Here is a 17,813-nt window from a genome sequence, read left to right on the forward strand (position 1 = left end):
TGGAATGACTGCTGTTATTTTAGGTTCTACAAACTCTTAAATGGATTGATTTCTATCTCCATTATACAAGCACTCCTGGGTAACCTTTATATTCATGTGAGGATCAAAAGAGTACTCATTAATACTATTACCATACTTCTACTGAATTAACTCTTCTGTAACAGTATAATGGCCACACTTCTTAACAACTGCCTCTTAAGTGTCTTGTAAGTCACAAATATTTATTATAAAGAAATTATATAAAAAATAATAACAATTACAACAACTATGTTGTTTATAACGATGATAGTGTTAGCATCTCCCTCTCATATTAAACAATACCCATCACTGGATTCCTTAGGAAGCAACGCCAATGCATTTTTGGACTCTTCTAAGTCTTCACCCAATGAAGCCTTTTTACTCACGCTGGTCCACCACAGCCAGAATTGCTGTTACTTTCATGGTTGACTGCCACGCTGTGATGTTCTGGGCTTTTTCTGGCACCATGCATCTATAATTTGTAGTCAAGTTTCCACGTACCGAGTCTGATTTCCAATATATTGTTCTCCAGAGCCAACAGAGGGGCCACTGGAAAGAGGCCACAAATAATCTGGTGAACCCAAACTGAATACCTGTTTAAGGAATGGACACATAACATGGAGTGGTAGACGGATGGAAGGACAACATCAATTCCTTTACTCCTGTAAAGAGAGAGGGGCAAATGGTGAACTAAATCCCAAAGAGAAAACATATTCACGGTAATAATAATGTTTAACAGTGAAAGAATCCAAACAAAAGGCAAATATAATATCTCTGGGAAGAAGACTTATTTCAAACTGTTTCTTTCACGTATATACCCTTAGTAGGAATAACATACTTAAAAATCTTCAACCAACCATAGTTATTTGCTCATAATAAACTTGGGAATCTTGAAGCATATTATTCACTCTCAGTGTTGAAATAATGCAATCTTGGAAGATGATTTGTAATTGAGGATTAAAAAAAGAATATTGTGGATTTATCTAACAATTTAAATAGAAATAAGAAATGTACCTTTGGGAAAGCTCTGCATAGAGAATGCTGGAGGAAATGCACTGAAAATAGGCAAGTGAGCAAGCTCCCTTGAGTCTGGGAAGGTGAGTACAGCACATTCAGAAAGTCTATGAAGTTATTACAAGTCACAGAAAGGTATGCAATTAAAGTGTCTTCCTAAGAAAAATATCCTTCTTCAGGAATTTTTATCTTGATATTTCTATGGTCTGTGTGGTCACAGGAAGTCAAAGTTGTGGTGGTGGCTTAGAAGTTCTTTTCTCTCTGTCTGTAATTTACAGGGCATTGCTACAGATGGGGCAGCAGAGATCTGTGGTAAGCTATTCCATGGGGTGGGGGAGCAGTTAGAAATGATAAGGCCAGAAATCTAAAAGACTTTTAGACCCTCCCCTCCTAACTGGCAGACCTTTAAAGTAAACTAGCACAGGTATGTAACTAAGCCAGAAGATGAGAGGCAAATTTAAAGTCCATTTACTGTTACTGATCAGTCAAGGGGTAGGGACCACTCTGGCCAGGAACGGCAAGACCGTGGATGGGGTGGATGTGTAGGAGGAGCTGACATTTGCTTGTGACCTGAGAGGCAGGGGTGTGTTGCATAAAAGCCGACAGTGCTGGAAAGATGCAGTAGGTCCACAGCCCAAAAGGAGCTGTCATATTCAGGGAGGTCAGAGAGCAAGAACCAGAGTTAGTGATGCCACAGAGTCAGCAGTGTGGCAGCAGTGATATCAGTATCTGTGTCCATAACCCACCTAACCCTACATGAACTCATCTGCCTACAGGGGGCAGGTAAGTAGCAGAAATGTGTGGAGTGGGTGCAGCCACTGGCAAATTGGCAAGTGGACATCCTAAGGTAACACACTGCTCACAGTCACCATATTGGAAAGAGTGCCCCACACTGTCAGATCTCCTTCTCATTGCCAGAAATTAGGAGTTTATTAGCAATCAACCCAGTTAAAAACCCAGAAAAGATATCATTATAATGACAACAAAGGCACAGACTATTCAGAAATAAATTAATTAAAAATGTTAAGATGATTCTGATAAATGACTTAAAAAAAAGAAAAAAATATGATGATTGAATGAGCAGTAGAATGCACCATACTCTTCATTGGGCAGACTCAAGCTTGGGGGACATAGAACATTATTTCTCCAAAGTAAATTTAGAATCTGAATGCAAATTTAGTTAATAATCCAAAATGGATTTAAGAAAAATATCTGAAGGGTGATCGTATTGTTCTTCCAGAAATATACACAAATATACAAATAAAATAATGAGGAGGGAAGTTTGAACTTGCAGTGTTAGGGATATTCTGGAAAAAGATTAAATAGGACCAACTCTAGGAGGCATTAATCTATGGTCGTGGAAAAAGTATAGAAATAGTGCACTGAGAGTATGAATGTAATACAATGCATTTCAAGAATAGACGTGGATATATTTGAGATTTTAGTAATATTATAAAACTGACACTTCAAATCAGTGGATTCAAGTACTGGAGTAATTAGCTAAATCATTGGAAGACCTGGCACAGTGTCCTCACTTTTGTTATTAAAATAAATTCCAGATAATTTATTAATTAAAAAATAAAATACCAGAAATAACCCAACATGATTTAATCTGTTCAGATATTCAAACGAGAAGAACTTTCTAAAAAGCTTTTGGAACAAAGACCAACAAGAGCAAAGGCCTAGCAACTCAGCAAGGCCAGAAACGCCCCCTGTAAAACAAAACTGACCCTCGCCCACCCTCTCTCACGGCCCTGTATTGCTCTCTGATACTTTCTATACTTTCTTCTTCCATTTAAAGTCCAGTTTCTTGGAGAAGTGCCTGCGCTGATGACTCCTCCAGGACTCAGAGCCCTGCATCCCCCACGGCCCTCACCGCGGCACTGAGACAGGAGTTGCACTGCCGGTGGCTGCGTGTTTCAAACCAGTGGGCATTCTCAGCTCCTGTTTATTTGATTACCAGGTAGCTTTTGCCATGGACAAATATTTTCCTCTCAGTGGAGTGTTTTCCCCCCTTAATTTTTGTTTTACTTAAATAAATTTAAAAAGCCCAGGCAGAAAAGTGTGTGTGCACATATGCACACACACAGATACACACAGATCTGTTTTTTAAAGGCTACCTTAGTCCTCCTCCTCCCTTTCCCCAGTCTCGGCAATTAAAGGTGGGAATTAGCCCTTGCTTTTTTGCCCCACAAACCCCCCGTTTCTCACTGTGCTCCCTTTAGTCAGTGTTCAAATCCCTCTTAAGCCAGGTTACAGCCTTCTCTGTGTTGCCTCAACTAGCTTTCTCCCAACTGCTCTGCTATTCTTCTCTCTCTTGGTGGATTTCTCGTCTCCCATTTGCCATGTTCATGGCCCTTTTCCCCAGGGCCTCGTCTTCAGTCCTCCGCCTGGCAGGACTGAATCGCCCCCACGGCCTCACCCACAGCTCCTCTGAGCTCCTGACTGGTGAATCCAGCTTAACAACAGACATCACCCCTCAGATGTCCCATAGACACTTTGCACTCAAACTGCCACACACAGAACCATCTTGAAATCAGCTCTTCCCCTTACACTGCCCCTGCAGATCCTCTTTCAAGATGGGTCACTGGAAAGTCACCTCAGCAGCTCTGCGGCCCGCCGCCCCAGCCCTGCAGTCCCTACTGCAGCAGTCATCACTTCTGCCTCCCATGTCCCTCTCCCTCTGCCCAGGGCCTCTCTGCAGGCGTGTGACACTTGTTGTCTGGGTTACCTGGGTTGTTCCCAAAACATCATTTCCCCCCAAAGTATGGGCCTCTCCCAAAAATAGTATCTTCCATTCTGCTGCTAGAATAACCAGATATTCTTCAACATAAATATTATGCAATTCTCTTACTTACAAATATTCCAATATATACCTGTTTCATTAAGGATACATTCAAGTCTAAGCACACAAGGCCCATCGTGACAGAGGCCATGTGCACCTGATATTCCCACCTATGGATCCTTTGTTCTAGCCCTACTTGTTGTTCTTCAGTCTAGCCAAGCCAGTTCATGCCGTGTACACTTATGTCTCTACCTCTCTGCATGAAGTGTCCACTCCCTCTACCACACATTAGAGAGCTAACTTCCTTTCACCTTTCAAAATTCAGTTCAAATATTTCTAGCTCTAGGAAGTCCAATTTGTGTTCACCTGGTTAGCAATCCATCAACTACTCGCCAAATCTCGCCTGGCCTGGGGAGTGCAGACACCAAGTCTTATCTGTCTTGGTCTCCCCAGCAGCTGATACAGTGTTTGGCATAGCAGGTGCTCAGTGTTTTTTGGATAGATAAACGAATGAATCGGTAAAGAGATGAGAGGTCTACAATCCCCCCCAGTTACTCAGCTGCCATTTTGGGAAGTTCATTCTGCAGAGTTAAGGAAATGTCAGTGCAGGTGGTGGGCAGACAGAACAGAGGTGAGGGCGTGGGGGAGACAGGCCTGGTCCTGGAGAGCGCAGGAGAGGCGTGGGTGGGATAGCACTGGAGAGAGAGGGAATGGACGGTTCGGGTGCAAGGAGATGTTGAAGAACAACTGATATTAACTGCAATAAATTAAATGGAGAACATAATATATGAAGGGAAGATCAAGTTAACACAGCAAGGGTGGAAAAGGCAGTACCAGAGACAAAGAGCTCTCACTTCATCCCTCACAGCATTTCACTTATGGCGCCCGCCCTCTGGGAAGGCAGCGTCAAATTTTTGAGAGACTGGTGTTTGTGCTGTGGGTGCTCTAAGTGCAAAACGGTATCTTATGGCTTCCAGATTTTAAGACTGATAGATAATTTCTCTTATGTCCCATGTCTGAGTTCTCAGACAGCAGGATCATTGGCTGGTGGGGGGAGAGATATTGTGGTTAACAACTCAGGGTTACTCTAATAATCTCAAAGGACAGTGGGGAATTCACTAAAACAAATAAAAGAGAAATTTCACTCAGAAAAAGCCATATGCCATATAGAACCTTGTGGGGGCCTTGGGGGCAATATTACCGCCAACTCATCTAACAGTTTTATGTGAGTGTGCTGAAACTCCAAGCTCAAGTCACTTAAACACATATGAGGCCCAGGGTCCAGGCTGTGGTGCTCCAGACAATGACGGGAGGATGAAAAGCCTGACTACAGCCTCCGACAGGATCAGTCCAGCCACGAAGCACAATGGACACGGACACGATCATGCACCATCAAGACAAGAATCAAGTGCAATTCATGCCTAGACAGGAGAGCAGATAATCTCTAAAAAGTGGAGGGGTCCCTGCCAAGGCTTGGCAAGAGTCCTTCCAGGCAGAAAAGCAGAGAAAGATACTTCAGGCGAAGGAGACTAGGGTTGGTGGCTGGGTGCGAGGCCTAACGTAGCACAGGTGGAGGACTCCAGGGTCATCTGTCAGTAGCTGTTCCCCTTCAGCAGCTAAGAGGCATAACTAAAAAGGCAGGTGGGGTGACATTAATGATCATGGGAAAAACTGGGAGGAGGAAACTGAGGTCAGGAGATCACCACCAAAGGCAATTTATTTTAGAGGAACAAAAATAATTCAAAAAGCACTTGGAAATTCTACCTCCCATGAATGAAAAGAACACAATATAAGTTTCACTCCAGCGTTGAATACAGAAAAACAGACTGCCTACTCTCAGAAATGGATTCAATTTTCTAATTCGTCAGGGATTATTTAGATAATAGGAAAACAAATAAATCTGAACAATCTCTCTAGAATAGCTGTTACTCCATCCTGTTATGTAGGGAGAATGTAATTTAGGAAAAAGTAAACTCCCTCTATCTGTAGACTTATAAACAGGAAGCACAAAGGGGTGCCTTTGCAGACATGAACCCGCATGCATAAATGCAAAGCCTATTGACCCAAATCCTTTCTTGTCTCCTAAGCTTAAAAAAAAAAAAACTACTTCAAGGCAGTGGTGAGCTGAAAGGGCTCAGATACAAAACGTGCACTTCATCAGCCTTCTAGTAGATAAAAGTGCGCCATGCATAATAGAAAAGATAACGTTTCCTATGGAAATCTATTTTGAGATGCAACAATTTAAAGGCAAATGAGAGCTCAAAACCAAGTTCAACCAAAGAGAAACCAAGCCCAAACAAATGTACAGAAATGGACAAAGACATTGGAGAAGGAGGGGATGTGTGCTCTACCGATACTCCAGATCAACAAATTCATCTTGAATTCAAGCCAGTGATGTGCCATGAGGTCACTCAAGGAATCAGGCAGAAACCATATCAGAGGCAGGTGTGAGATGTGGAAGGGGTGACCCTGTGAACCTTGCTGCAATGAGGCAGGATGCCCTTGCGGGCTTTCTGCACAGGCCGGCTGGCTCACATGACTCTGTTTAGAAGGATATCAGCCAGCAGCTGTGCCACACGGGCTACAGCCCGAGCTGAGTCACATCTAGTAACGGTTCTGAGTTCATCTTCAAACGACATGACCAGAAGGATCTGAGAATCAATGGTGGAGACGTATCTGAATGAGTATTCCATTTCATTCCTTGGCAGTAAACATTCAGCTTTGTACAACATAAATATTGACAAAGATACACACAGGCACCCTATTTGAAAGCCTGACTGCATAATTGCATCTAATGGAGAAAAGCGGGCTCCGTGTCGGTATGCTAGGTCATTGTTTGGCTCGGTAACCGATGCTTCTGAGACCCAAAGCATATTCTAGTATAACCGACAGCACAGAAATCTCCACTGATGACTTACTCATTTCAGGGTATTCATAAAATAACCCCAGTTTGCCCATGGGATACAGACGGTTGTCCCATTCCCATCGTGGGGTGGTCTGTTCTGCTTCTGGAACTGTGGCACCATTAGATTAATGACCCAGCTGTCAAACAGATCAAATTATAAGGCAGGATATTATCAGACCAAGGTCATAAAAGTATTACTGACATTTCAAGCTGAACACATCATCTTCCCAAGAATTTAATTTCTTGTTTTCAGGATAAATTTCTTTTTATTGCTGCCTCCCTACCCTCAAAAATTGTGAAAACTAGTCCTGACCACGTACCTTGGGTTTACCAAAATTGTAACGACTACTGCTACTTTATCTCCTACCTCCTTTTCAGGTGGGCATTTTAGGTTTTAGAAGATGCCTTCCCTCATTTGTCTTTTTTACCCCCATTTCTCTGCTATTATCCACCATGGCCTTTCCAGTCTGAAAATCTCACAGAAAATAAGTAAAAGACAGAAATACAGGGTCTGTGAGCCGGTGATAAGTGCTGCGGAGGAAAATAAAGGAGGGTGAGGAATGTGTGCTAGGGAGGAGTGGGGATGGGGCAGTGACCTTTGAATAAGGCAAAGAAGGAAACAAAGGGGTGGGCAGAGGAGGGGCAGAGGGAAAAGTGATTACAGGCCTGGAGGTCTCTCACGCTGGAAAGACAGCATGGAGACTGGTGTGGGCCACAGTGAATAGGAAATAAGTGGTGGTTTTGGGGGTGGAGCCTTAGAGGCTGCCATGAGGATGTGGGCATTTTTCCCTCTGAAGGAATTGCGGAGCCATGGAGGGTCACCGAGCAAAAAAGTGATACTCTAACATTGGATAGAACAGGTCCAAGACCCTAATTTAAGCTGAACAAATCAAGGGCCAGAGAAGTGGCATGCCACCTCAAATTCAGTGCAGAGCTTGAAAGAAACAGCCTCGACTCGCAGCCCAGTGCTCTGCCCCCTTCTGGATGCTGTCCCACAGAGCTGACTCTAACGTTATGTTTTTTCCTCACTCAGAGGCTTGTGGGCCAACTGAATGCTTTCCCCTATTTCAAATGGCAATTTTTCCTGAAAGGAAATCAGAGTTGGCAGTGAAACAAGGCATGGACCTGTAGCCTACAGAGCTGTTGTCCCTGAAAGCAACAGCTGGCGCGTGGTTTACTCGTGGAGTTCAGCAGAAGAGACAGAGCAACAACAGACAACTTAGCGTCTGGCTGAGCTTCGACTGACTGCACTGCACGTTTGGATGGATTTCAAATTTGGACAGTGAGGCGGCTTCACATGAAAGGCAGGTGTATACATCATACATGCCCACACGTCTGTATGCATACACACGTAGACACACACAGAGCATATGATGTGACTTGTAAAGAGCTGCCTCTTCTTGGTTTCCCACGGCCTCTAATCTCAGCATTAAGCTTTCACTGGCCATGCTCCCAGGTTTGCTATGAGATTTCTTTGCAATGGAACATGCCCTTCGCTTCACAAACTTTCCCCACTTCTTTCAATGACATTAGGGGAAGAGCAGGGAGCACTGGGAAGTGCTGGGGATATGGACTCGAGATACTCCTGAATCTGAATCCACACTTCATGGCTTATTTTTTATTTAACTTTATTTACATTCAAAATGCAACTGTTGCAGATCTCAGAAGATGATTTACACTCACTGCTATGGCAGAATGTTGCGGTTAGTAGACCCACCACTGGATCCTCTTATTCAACACATTCTTCCAATAATTCAGATATTACTGTATCACAAATGCCCATTTCTATATTTTGATATCTGCTTTCCAGTATAATTATCTTCCTTCTTTATTCTCTAAATCTTATGATTTTAAAACATATTTCTGAGAAGTGTTCCACAGGCACTTTGCATATGGTAATTTGATAAAGAGATCCTGGAGATCAAAACCACATTTAAATCCTGAGATAAACTCAACTGTGTCATATACATGTCTAGGTTTAGTCTGCTTACTTTGTTACTTTGTTTAGTAATTTTTGTTTCAAACAACAAGATCCTTCTGTATAGCACAGGGAACTACACTCAATAACTTTTAATAGCCTATAGTGGAAAAGTATATGACAAGGAATATATATATATATATATATATATATGAATCACTATGCTGTACAGCAAGAATTAACACAATATTGTAAACCAACTATACTTTCAACAAAAAAAGTTGAAATAAAATTGAGAGATGAAACTTCAACTGCCCAGGCTGCTGTCAGGATGAAATGATTCAAAGCAGGCCAGGTATTAGCAACCCCCCTGACACATCAAAACCCCATGGGGGATCTTCCTTTTGAGCAGCACTGGCTAACCGGCTGTGGTCACCTGTAAATAGGGTTAAAGTCACTTAGACCCTTGGCTTGGGATCACCGTGGCCACAGGGTTGGGGGTCACTGCAGCACCTACGAGAATGATGGGGCCAGCCTGCTGCTGAAGCCGCTCCCCAGGCCGCAACCCAGAGCACTGCAGGCAGGTCTGAGGTCCGGCCGGGGGCGCGCAGCTCCACAGCCACTCGGAGCCCTGCGGTGGGGGTGGCGCTGGGACCACGCTCGTCCATCACCCTCCCTATCACCCAGACTCGGGATTCTCCTGGGGGAATTTTTCTCTGCCTCATACTTCCTGTCTCAGCCTCTTGTGGAATCCGGTCCATGCCACAGGGAAGCAGGGCTTTAACCCTCCGGGACCTAAATCAATCACGGTATGGATCCAGGGTGAAACTTCCATGTTAAATCACCTGGCGCTCCCTTCTTGTGCTGAAATGCCCTCCCCTGTCGATGGCATTAGGTCGTATTAGAAGTCCCGACTTGCTTGTCCTTAGCTAAGACTCTGAGCTTCTTGCTCAGTCTTCCTGAGTGGAACCACTCATCTGTGGCAGAAAAGCTTGGGCTCTCGTCTACCTATCATTGTCCACGGTCTTTTGGGTTTTCTGTTGGTTTAAGGTTCTCGTGCAGGGATATCAATTTGCACATGAGAAGCACCTGTAGACATTTAAAAAAATACAGACACTGGATCCTCCCCCCTCTCCAGCCAAGGCTGGAAGCTTTCTTCCTCTAGCAGGGGTTACACAATCATTTCCTTGGGAATTGACCACACATATTGGCATAATCATAGTAAATTGCCCTTTACACTGTGCTTGCCACGTGGCATTTTCTACTTCATGTTGTCTTTTTACCTTCATTATCACATTTAATCCCTGAATTATAGATTATCACCATTTCTGTTGAGGACACTCCTACTTGCTAATCTTGAATACAAGTATCTTTGATTCTCTTAATCTATTTCATTCCTGAGTTTCCTGTTCCTGAATTTAAAGAGTGAATTATGGACACATGTATTTAAGATTCTCTTATTATATTTCTCTGACTCATCCTCTAACCAAATCATATCTGGAGAAGAGAGATTTTCTCTTTTAAACATTTGCTTTTTCTTATTATATAGTAGTGCATACACACAGTGGAAAATGTAGAAAACATATAAAGTAAGAAAATTACAGCCATACATTATCTAAACACCAAAGGACAATGCTATGTCATTTTGGGCATTTAATTATTTTTCTTAATATTTTATCATAAAATTTCCCTAGGAAAGTTGCTTAACCCTGGAATTGTACTAGCCTTTTGTCCAGTACAGAATAACATTCCCAGAAATGACCCCAACATCAAAATAGTATGTGAGGCTGGGAAGGCCACAGGGCACTCAGCTTATTCTCTGAGTCCTACAAAGAATGCTGTTAATTCACTGATGTTACGCATTCGATGCCTGTGAGTCACTCACTCACTCAGCTGGCTTGGACTGAGACCTACGTTATACCAGGTGCCAATCCAAGTGCTGGGGAGACCCCAGAGGGAGCCTGGATCACGGCATCACTCTCCTTCTTCATTTACTCCCAGATTCCTACTCAAGAAACCCACATGGGATTGGGGGGGTGGAGGCAGGTGAGATATAGTGAAATTCATTTCATTATGTTCCTTTAGACATATTTGAATAGCATGAAAATAGTCGCTAATTTTGATAAGTTTTCTTTTCCCTTCCTATGTATTTTTGAGGATGGGTATAGCTTTGGTGCAGCAAGAGTAATTGATAGATCTTTGGTATGCTAAGATTTTATATGAAAAATTAAGAATGAAACTGCACTTAAACAAAGAGAAGAGGCAGTGAGGAAAACACAAGCCACCCTCGAACTTGGCTACAATTCAGAATTCCTGGTTTTCAAAAAAGGGAATCATAATTCAAAATAAATTCCCTAAATATTTTAGCCCATATTAGAAATACATGGAGGCAAAGTTCAGCTCACTGGAACCTAGAAAAATGTGCTTACTTAAGCGAAGGTATAAACAGACCACAGATACTATAATGCATCCTTTAATTTAAACTAGTTCATGTGAGCAAGTTTCATTTCACATGAATTGCTCAGTACCAGTTTAGGAAATATATCCTTCTTGATTGGTAAAAATAGCTCACGGATAACCAGATTCAACAAAATTTAGTGTTCAATAATTTACTTATTTCCTTCAGGAAATGCTTTTGAGTAATCTGAGTTAAGTATTTCCTCTATCTGATCTATTTCTTTTCACAGAGAAAAGTAGTACTATTTGCACATGACCTTCTTTTACTCCTCTGGAAATATCTGACTGTGAGCTCAGGGTAAGTGTTGTCTACTGCACAGTAGGGAAAAAAAAGATTCATTTCACAGCGAAGATCAGAATCTTTTTTTGTGGGGCGTAGTGAGCTGGGGGACAAGGGAAATGCCTTTGGTTTCGAGACAGACCCCAGGAATCCATACTGAAGCTGAAAGATGAAGCCCTTGTGAAGAAATGTGGAAGGACACACTGACACCCAAAGGTGTTCACTCTGTAAAAACACAAAGAAAGAAAGAAAAAATAATTTAACTGCCCTATAAAGAGAATGGACAGAAACTTGGTAATAAGGGAGAGAGAAGGAAGGTTAGGGAAGGGAGGAGAAACAATGAAAGGGAACTTGGATGCGGTGGGCAGAATAGCAGGTTTCTGGAGCCTACAATGAAGGGTGATAAGAAAAAAAGTAAAGTTTAAAAAAGTTACAAAGTTTAAAATAGTTTAAAAATTAAAAAACGAAGTTAAAAAATAAATTTTTTTATAGTGGCATGGAAGATTTTAAAATCATGGAGGTTTTTTATTTCAAAATTCAAGTTGTTTGAGTTTCTCCCCCATTCTCCAAACAACAGTAAGACCTGCTTGTGTAAGTGGTTTTGGGGGACACCACAGAGAGGGGCGAGCTCAGCAGTTAGGTTGGCCAGGAGCAGAATGCTGGTGTGGAAGGCAAGACAGAAGAGAGTTCAACAGTTTCATGAAAACAGAAACTCAAAGCCAGAAATTATCTTAAAAAGGTTAGTGTGGTAGGCAGAAAAATGTCCCCCCCCAAATATGTCTATGTCCTTATCCCCAGAACATAGGAAGAGGTCAGATTCCCTGGCAAAGGGGGCCTATGGTTGCAGATGTGGTTAAGGTTGCTAACCAGTCGACTCTAAGAGAGACCAGCTGGATTATAGATTTGGGCCCAGTGTAATCACCAGGGTCGTTAAAGGAGGAAGAAAGAGGCAGAAGAGGGGAGAGAGGAGAGGAGATCTGACCACAGGTTCAGAGTCAGAGGCACACAACCATGCTGACCTTGAGAATGAGAAAAGAGGTCACAGGCCAAGAGACGCAGGTGGTCTCTGGAATCCAGAAAAGTCAGATACAGGTTCCCCTGAGGCCTTCAGAAAGAGCCGTGCCAACACTTTGACTTCAGCAGGCTTCTGCATTCAAGAAAACTACAAGTTTAAATTTGTGTTGTTTAGTGGAGACTTTTTCTTTTTTCTTCCTACTACCATGACGTTTGGGGATACTAGTTACAACAGCAACAAAAAGCGAATACAGTAAGCTCCTTGAAATATTTAGAAATTGCAGATAACACTGGACTGTCCACTTTGATGTGGGATTGTGCTTATGTGAAAATCAAAAGGACAGTGTGACCTTGGCTAACATCTGCTTTTCTCATTTTTAGGAAGAGAACAATAAGTCAAAATCTCTGTAGTTATTATTTTAGACAAGTGTTTCTTAAAACGTTATGTAACCCTGTGCCTTAGGAACCCAAGAGAGTCTCTGTTCTTAGACGAACATGGATTCAGAGAGATAGGGTTTTACATCTGAGTCCCACAGTGGTCTCTTACTGGCAATGAGAGCTTGGGCAAATCAGTTACCCTCTTTAAGCCACAGGATCTTCATTTGCAAAAGGAAGATAAGAATAAGGATTGTTTGGGTGATTAAATTGTACACACACACACACACGCACACATACATATATGTACAACATTTAATACAGTGACTAGCACATACTAGGCACTCAACAAATTCCTGTTATGGATTTTTAAATGCATATATAAAAGGAGGAGAAATTTGCAGGAAGTTGTGGGAAAACTTAGTTCATGGCCCCAAAAAGGGCCATCTCTCAATGGGCTCTGATCCGTCAGTCCCCAGTGGTGGGCTAATAAGCAGAGACTATAGCACTTGAGGATTTATGTTAAACATAAAAAGGAAGGCATTTAAACATAATTATTAAACAGCAGGTACGTTTATACTGTTGGCTGTATCATCCTATCTGGAGAGCTTTAATAAGCAGAGAGTCTCCCCTGTTCTAGAGATGGCCAAGCAGGAAAATGACGTGGGTCGGTGGGCCGTTCTCACCCCAAGAACACATGACTGAGTACTCACGGAAGCAACACCTCTTGTATGTTATTCCAGATGGACTGTCCTCCCATGATTATTGTCAGCTGTGTCATCAGTTCAAGGATACAGCCACTTGGGTCACACTGGAATATTAGAAAGAAAATCTCATTTAAATTTTAGATAGCTCTAATATGAAATAAAGTCATTATTTTATGCCTAAAAAAATCAAAGGAACAGAGAGTAAAGACACTCTTCATTGGGCAACTAAGAGAAAACCTGAAACAGATTAGACTGTCAGAACACAAAGCTGTATTCACACCTCTTCATTTCTGTATTTTTACAGGGAATACATCAGATCTCATGGATAAGTCACAAATCTGCCCTTAAAGAATGTGATGTAGAAACACGAGGAGTAGTAGTTGACAAAATGGAACAAGAGCACCTTCATGGCTGGGTTTTTCTCATAGTCAGTCTGGTCCTTGGGAGCTCTGCAGCTAGAATAAAGAAAAGGTAAGTCTGTAAAACTGTGAACGGCTTTGAGACCCTAATCAAAGCCATGGACACATGAGTTAACACAATAAATATGTATGTATGTATGTATGTATATATATATATATATATATATATATATATATATATATATATATATATATATTACGCAATTCACACTGTTTTCATATCAGCTGTTTTGAATTTCTTAACATATCCACTATGTTAATTCCAACTGTACACAGTGTTGTAAGAGTTTCTCCCACTAAGAACGCAATATCCCACAAGGCAAAAAAAAAAAAGTCATCCGTTCCTTAAAATTTATAAGCACAACAGTATCCAATGGGCAAGAACTGTCCTCTGTTAGGTGTAATTTGAAAGAAAGCTACTTCTAAACATCCTGCTAAATAATATTCTCTTGTCTCCCTGAACGGCAGTAAGGTAGGACTATTGAAGAAGACAAACAAAACACGGGGCAACTTGCTAGAAGCATTTGGGGAACAGAAAACGGGTCATCCTCCTAGTTCAGAATTTGAATTGGTCTTAGTATTTTCAGAAGATGACCACTGAGCAGACCACTGGGAGAACCACCCAGCCACATGCAATGTGTGGGAAGCACTTAACTTAGGCCGCTAAGCCGCTGGGTGGGATACAAGCCAGAGAGAAGAAACATTTATTATAGAAGCCGCAGCTGATGAGAATGGAGCTACACTAACAGGAACAGCATGGGGGGAAGACACATAAAACTGTGATTATCTGTCCTCTCCGTAACGCACAAGCAAATCTCCCACTGGAACCACGACACTCTTCCACTTATTTGCAATACAGAGACTATTTACTTTCAACAGTAGGGTACATTATCTAATGTAATTGAAATTATTATTAAACACTGACATATTTACACAGAGCTTGGACATTCTAAAGCGTCCTTTGTCCCTTTTACTAATGCAAAAATGGAGCTAATTCACTTCTCATATAGGCTAGAGGAAATACGTTTACACTTGAAGTTAACTAAAGACTGTAATGTACTGCAATTGAAGTGCCTAAAAGATAGTCTCTGTTTTGACCTGGTTCTAAAACTTGTGTAGAAATTATCTCAGCTGCAGGAGGAGCTTACCAGAGTCAGTCATCATGACTGCCACTTTCTCATATATGGCGTTCAGGGTCATGAAGATGATAAAACTGATGAGGGAAGCAGTGATGGGCGTGGCCCACCTGCACAGTCAGGTACTTTTGGATTGGGTCTGTTCCACTCAGGTTCTTGGGAAGTTTTGCAGGAAATACAGTGAACAGTGAAAGTCCGTAGACAATGATCCCAATAACTGAAGCAATGGTCAACAGGACCTGACAACCCAAAAACCCAGCAGCATGAGACTCACTAATGATCATATTTTTACACAGAAAACTTGCCCCCAACCCAGCTTAAACAGAAAACATGCATGTGTTGTAAACCTCACATAAACGTGAGATGTGATATAAATCACACGTAAATGCATAAGAGACGTGAATATCAGGCATGTTAAATTTTAGGGGAGGAGGAATGCAAGATGTCAAAAAGAATGAGTGCATCCACTAATATAATACGCTGACAGCAGGAGCCTCTGTGTGCAGGGCGTAGGGAATATATGGGAACTCCAATTTCTGTGAATTTTTCTGTAAACCTAAAACTGCACTAAAGAAGGAAGCCTGTTAAGTATATTTTAATGGGTGAAAATGGGGTAACTATTGGCATGTTCTTTTGGAGGGAAGTCTGTGATAGCAGAACCAATGAAAGTATCCCTTCTACATCTGTAGAATTACTTAGGTTATGAACTAGTTGTAACCCATGAAGGGGATATTCTTCCTTTCAAGGGAGAACCTATCACCGATTCAGGGGTCAGCAGGTACTAGCTGACGTCTTCATTCTGAATAGGACCAGTGAAGCTGTGGGCATGCCCTGAGGGAAACAGTGGAAGTGACAGCAGGTCTCTGCTGATGAAAGCTTCACATGCTTTTCATACTCATTGAGATCTTAAAATGGCAGTTATTCCTACTCCCTGCATTTGCACAAGATTCATGTCCCTGATCCACTGTAGATCTGACTGCGTGGACCCAAGGGCAGCGGGGGTGTCTGAAGCATAACTTGCACGTGGCTGATAGGGTTTCAGTTCCTCACTAGGCAGGTTTTTTTCTGGCCACTGAAGAATGCACATTAAAGATCCCATTTTTAAACTGTTTTCCTTCCATCTACCTTCTTGGTCATAGTCCAGAAGCATGTACTCAGTGTCCCTGGCTGCTCCTGATGGCTGCCCCAGAGAGAAAGCTACAAAGAATGTGAATTTCAGGACTAAGTGAACCACATCATGTTATTTATAGTAACAGTGGGCCGCTGGCTTGCACCTGCAGGGGAGAGCAGTGGGAGTGTTTACAAGCACCTCCCGGAGCCACACTCCTGCATCTGGATCCCAGCTCCGAAGCTAGCTGTGGGGCCTTGTGTAAATTTCTTAACCTCAAGGGGCTTCAATCTCCTCACCCATATAATGGGGGAATAACAATAGCAATTTATAGGACTATTGTGATGAATCAATTATTTACTAATTGTGAAAAAATTTGGAACATTAACCACAGGCATGTGAAAAACTCTACCTAAGTATTAGCTACAAATATGGTGACCAAAGTCTTAAAAAGGTGGTTTTCTTAGTTTTTAAGCCATCAGTTTGTAGAGAAAGCATTTTATTTTCTCCTCTACTCTCTTTCATCATCCTTTTCTTCACAGTTAAATCTTCATGCTTGTGAAAGGAATAACTTTTTGGTGTGTGTGTGATTAAATGTGAAAATTAGTTAAGGCTGAGAAAAATGTATTATAGAAGGTATATTAAGCCTTCCTCTCTTGTACAGCACATAAAGGCCATTTAAATAGTATGCATTTTTTAAAAGTCTGCATAATAATTTTTTAATTATGTATTAAGTAAACATAATAGTTAAGATTCCTTAAATGCTTACTATTGCTTCAGCACACATCTATTTTTCAAAATCCTCACAATCACCCTGTGGGGAAGGTAATATTATATCTCTTTTACAGATGAGGAAATAGAGCCACCTGGAGATGATGCAATTTGCTCCAAATGAAGCAACTTTAAGTGAAAGTACTGAAATACTCAGAGAACCCAAAGACACACTAACTGTATAGCACTGTCTCCTACATGGTCTGTAAAATCAATTCTAATTCATTTCAGAACTTTTACAAACTTGACACATTTCCATTATTCTTTGAAACACTTAATGGGTTCAATATTTCTTAAGAAACAGGAAAGCTTTCCATTCTCCTTCCTCAAGTTTCTTCTTATTTATCATCTTTTCTGATCATAAATTTAACATTTGCTCATTAAAGAAAATTTGAAAGTACTCAGTAGTGGACAGAACTGCTGTCCTGGATCTGTCCCCAGTCTTAGAAGAGGACCCAGAACTTGCTTTAGGATAAGTAACCTCCATTTTGTTTCTAGTCCTGTGATTTAAGCTCGATTGACCCACTCTTTCTGAAGCACCAGAAGTAGATCTCAGTTGGTTTAAGACAAATAATACCCCTCATTCTATTGGCCTCGCACATGATTGGAGAATTGGCAAATAACCCAGGAAGAGCCACTATTATGTGAGGAGATACGTGCTGGTGCCCATGTGAATCATAAGCTTCCTCTATCAAGAGAGGAAGCTGCCAAAAGAGACCTGTCTTGGTTTGGATGGATGATCTGGGATACTGAGTGCCCAGAAGCATCATGCTGAGATATCTTTAGATACAGAATGAAGACAGGACAAAAGCAGACCTTGACATCATCTGGGCTAGAGTATCTCTCCTTGACTGAAGCCAGACCTCAGACCTGAGGTTTTCATTTACAGGAACCAATAAATCCCAC

At 41.7% G+C, this 17,813-nt stretch overlaps 1 protein-coding gene across 1 annotated transcript in view; it reads right to left on the reverse strand.

Annotated features, from left to right (window-relative positions):
* Positions 1-200: 200 nt before the first annotated feature.
* Positions 201-17,813, reverse strand: part of LOC140686865 (uncharacterized) — a 59,855-nt gene continuing 42,242 nt past the window's right edge. Inside the window, exons 5-7 of the mRNA XM_072942041.1 lie at positions 13,480-13,577; positions 11,501-11,602; positions 201-680 (exon numbers count right to left, since the gene is read on the reverse strand). Of these exons, the coding sequence (XP_072798142.1) occupies positions 491-680; positions 11,501-11,602; positions 13,480-13,577 (390 nt within the window). The 3' untranslated portion in view covers positions 201-490. The remainder of the gene's footprint in view (positions 681-11,500; positions 11,603-13,479; positions 13,578-17,813) is intronic.

This window comes from Vicugna pacos, chromosome 18 (genome assembly GCF_048564905.1).
Source record: "Vicugna pacos chromosome 18, VicPac4, whole genome shotgun sequence".
Taxonomy (NCBI): Eukaryota; Metazoa; Chordata; class Mammalia; order Artiodactyla; family Camelidae; genus Vicugna; species Vicugna pacos.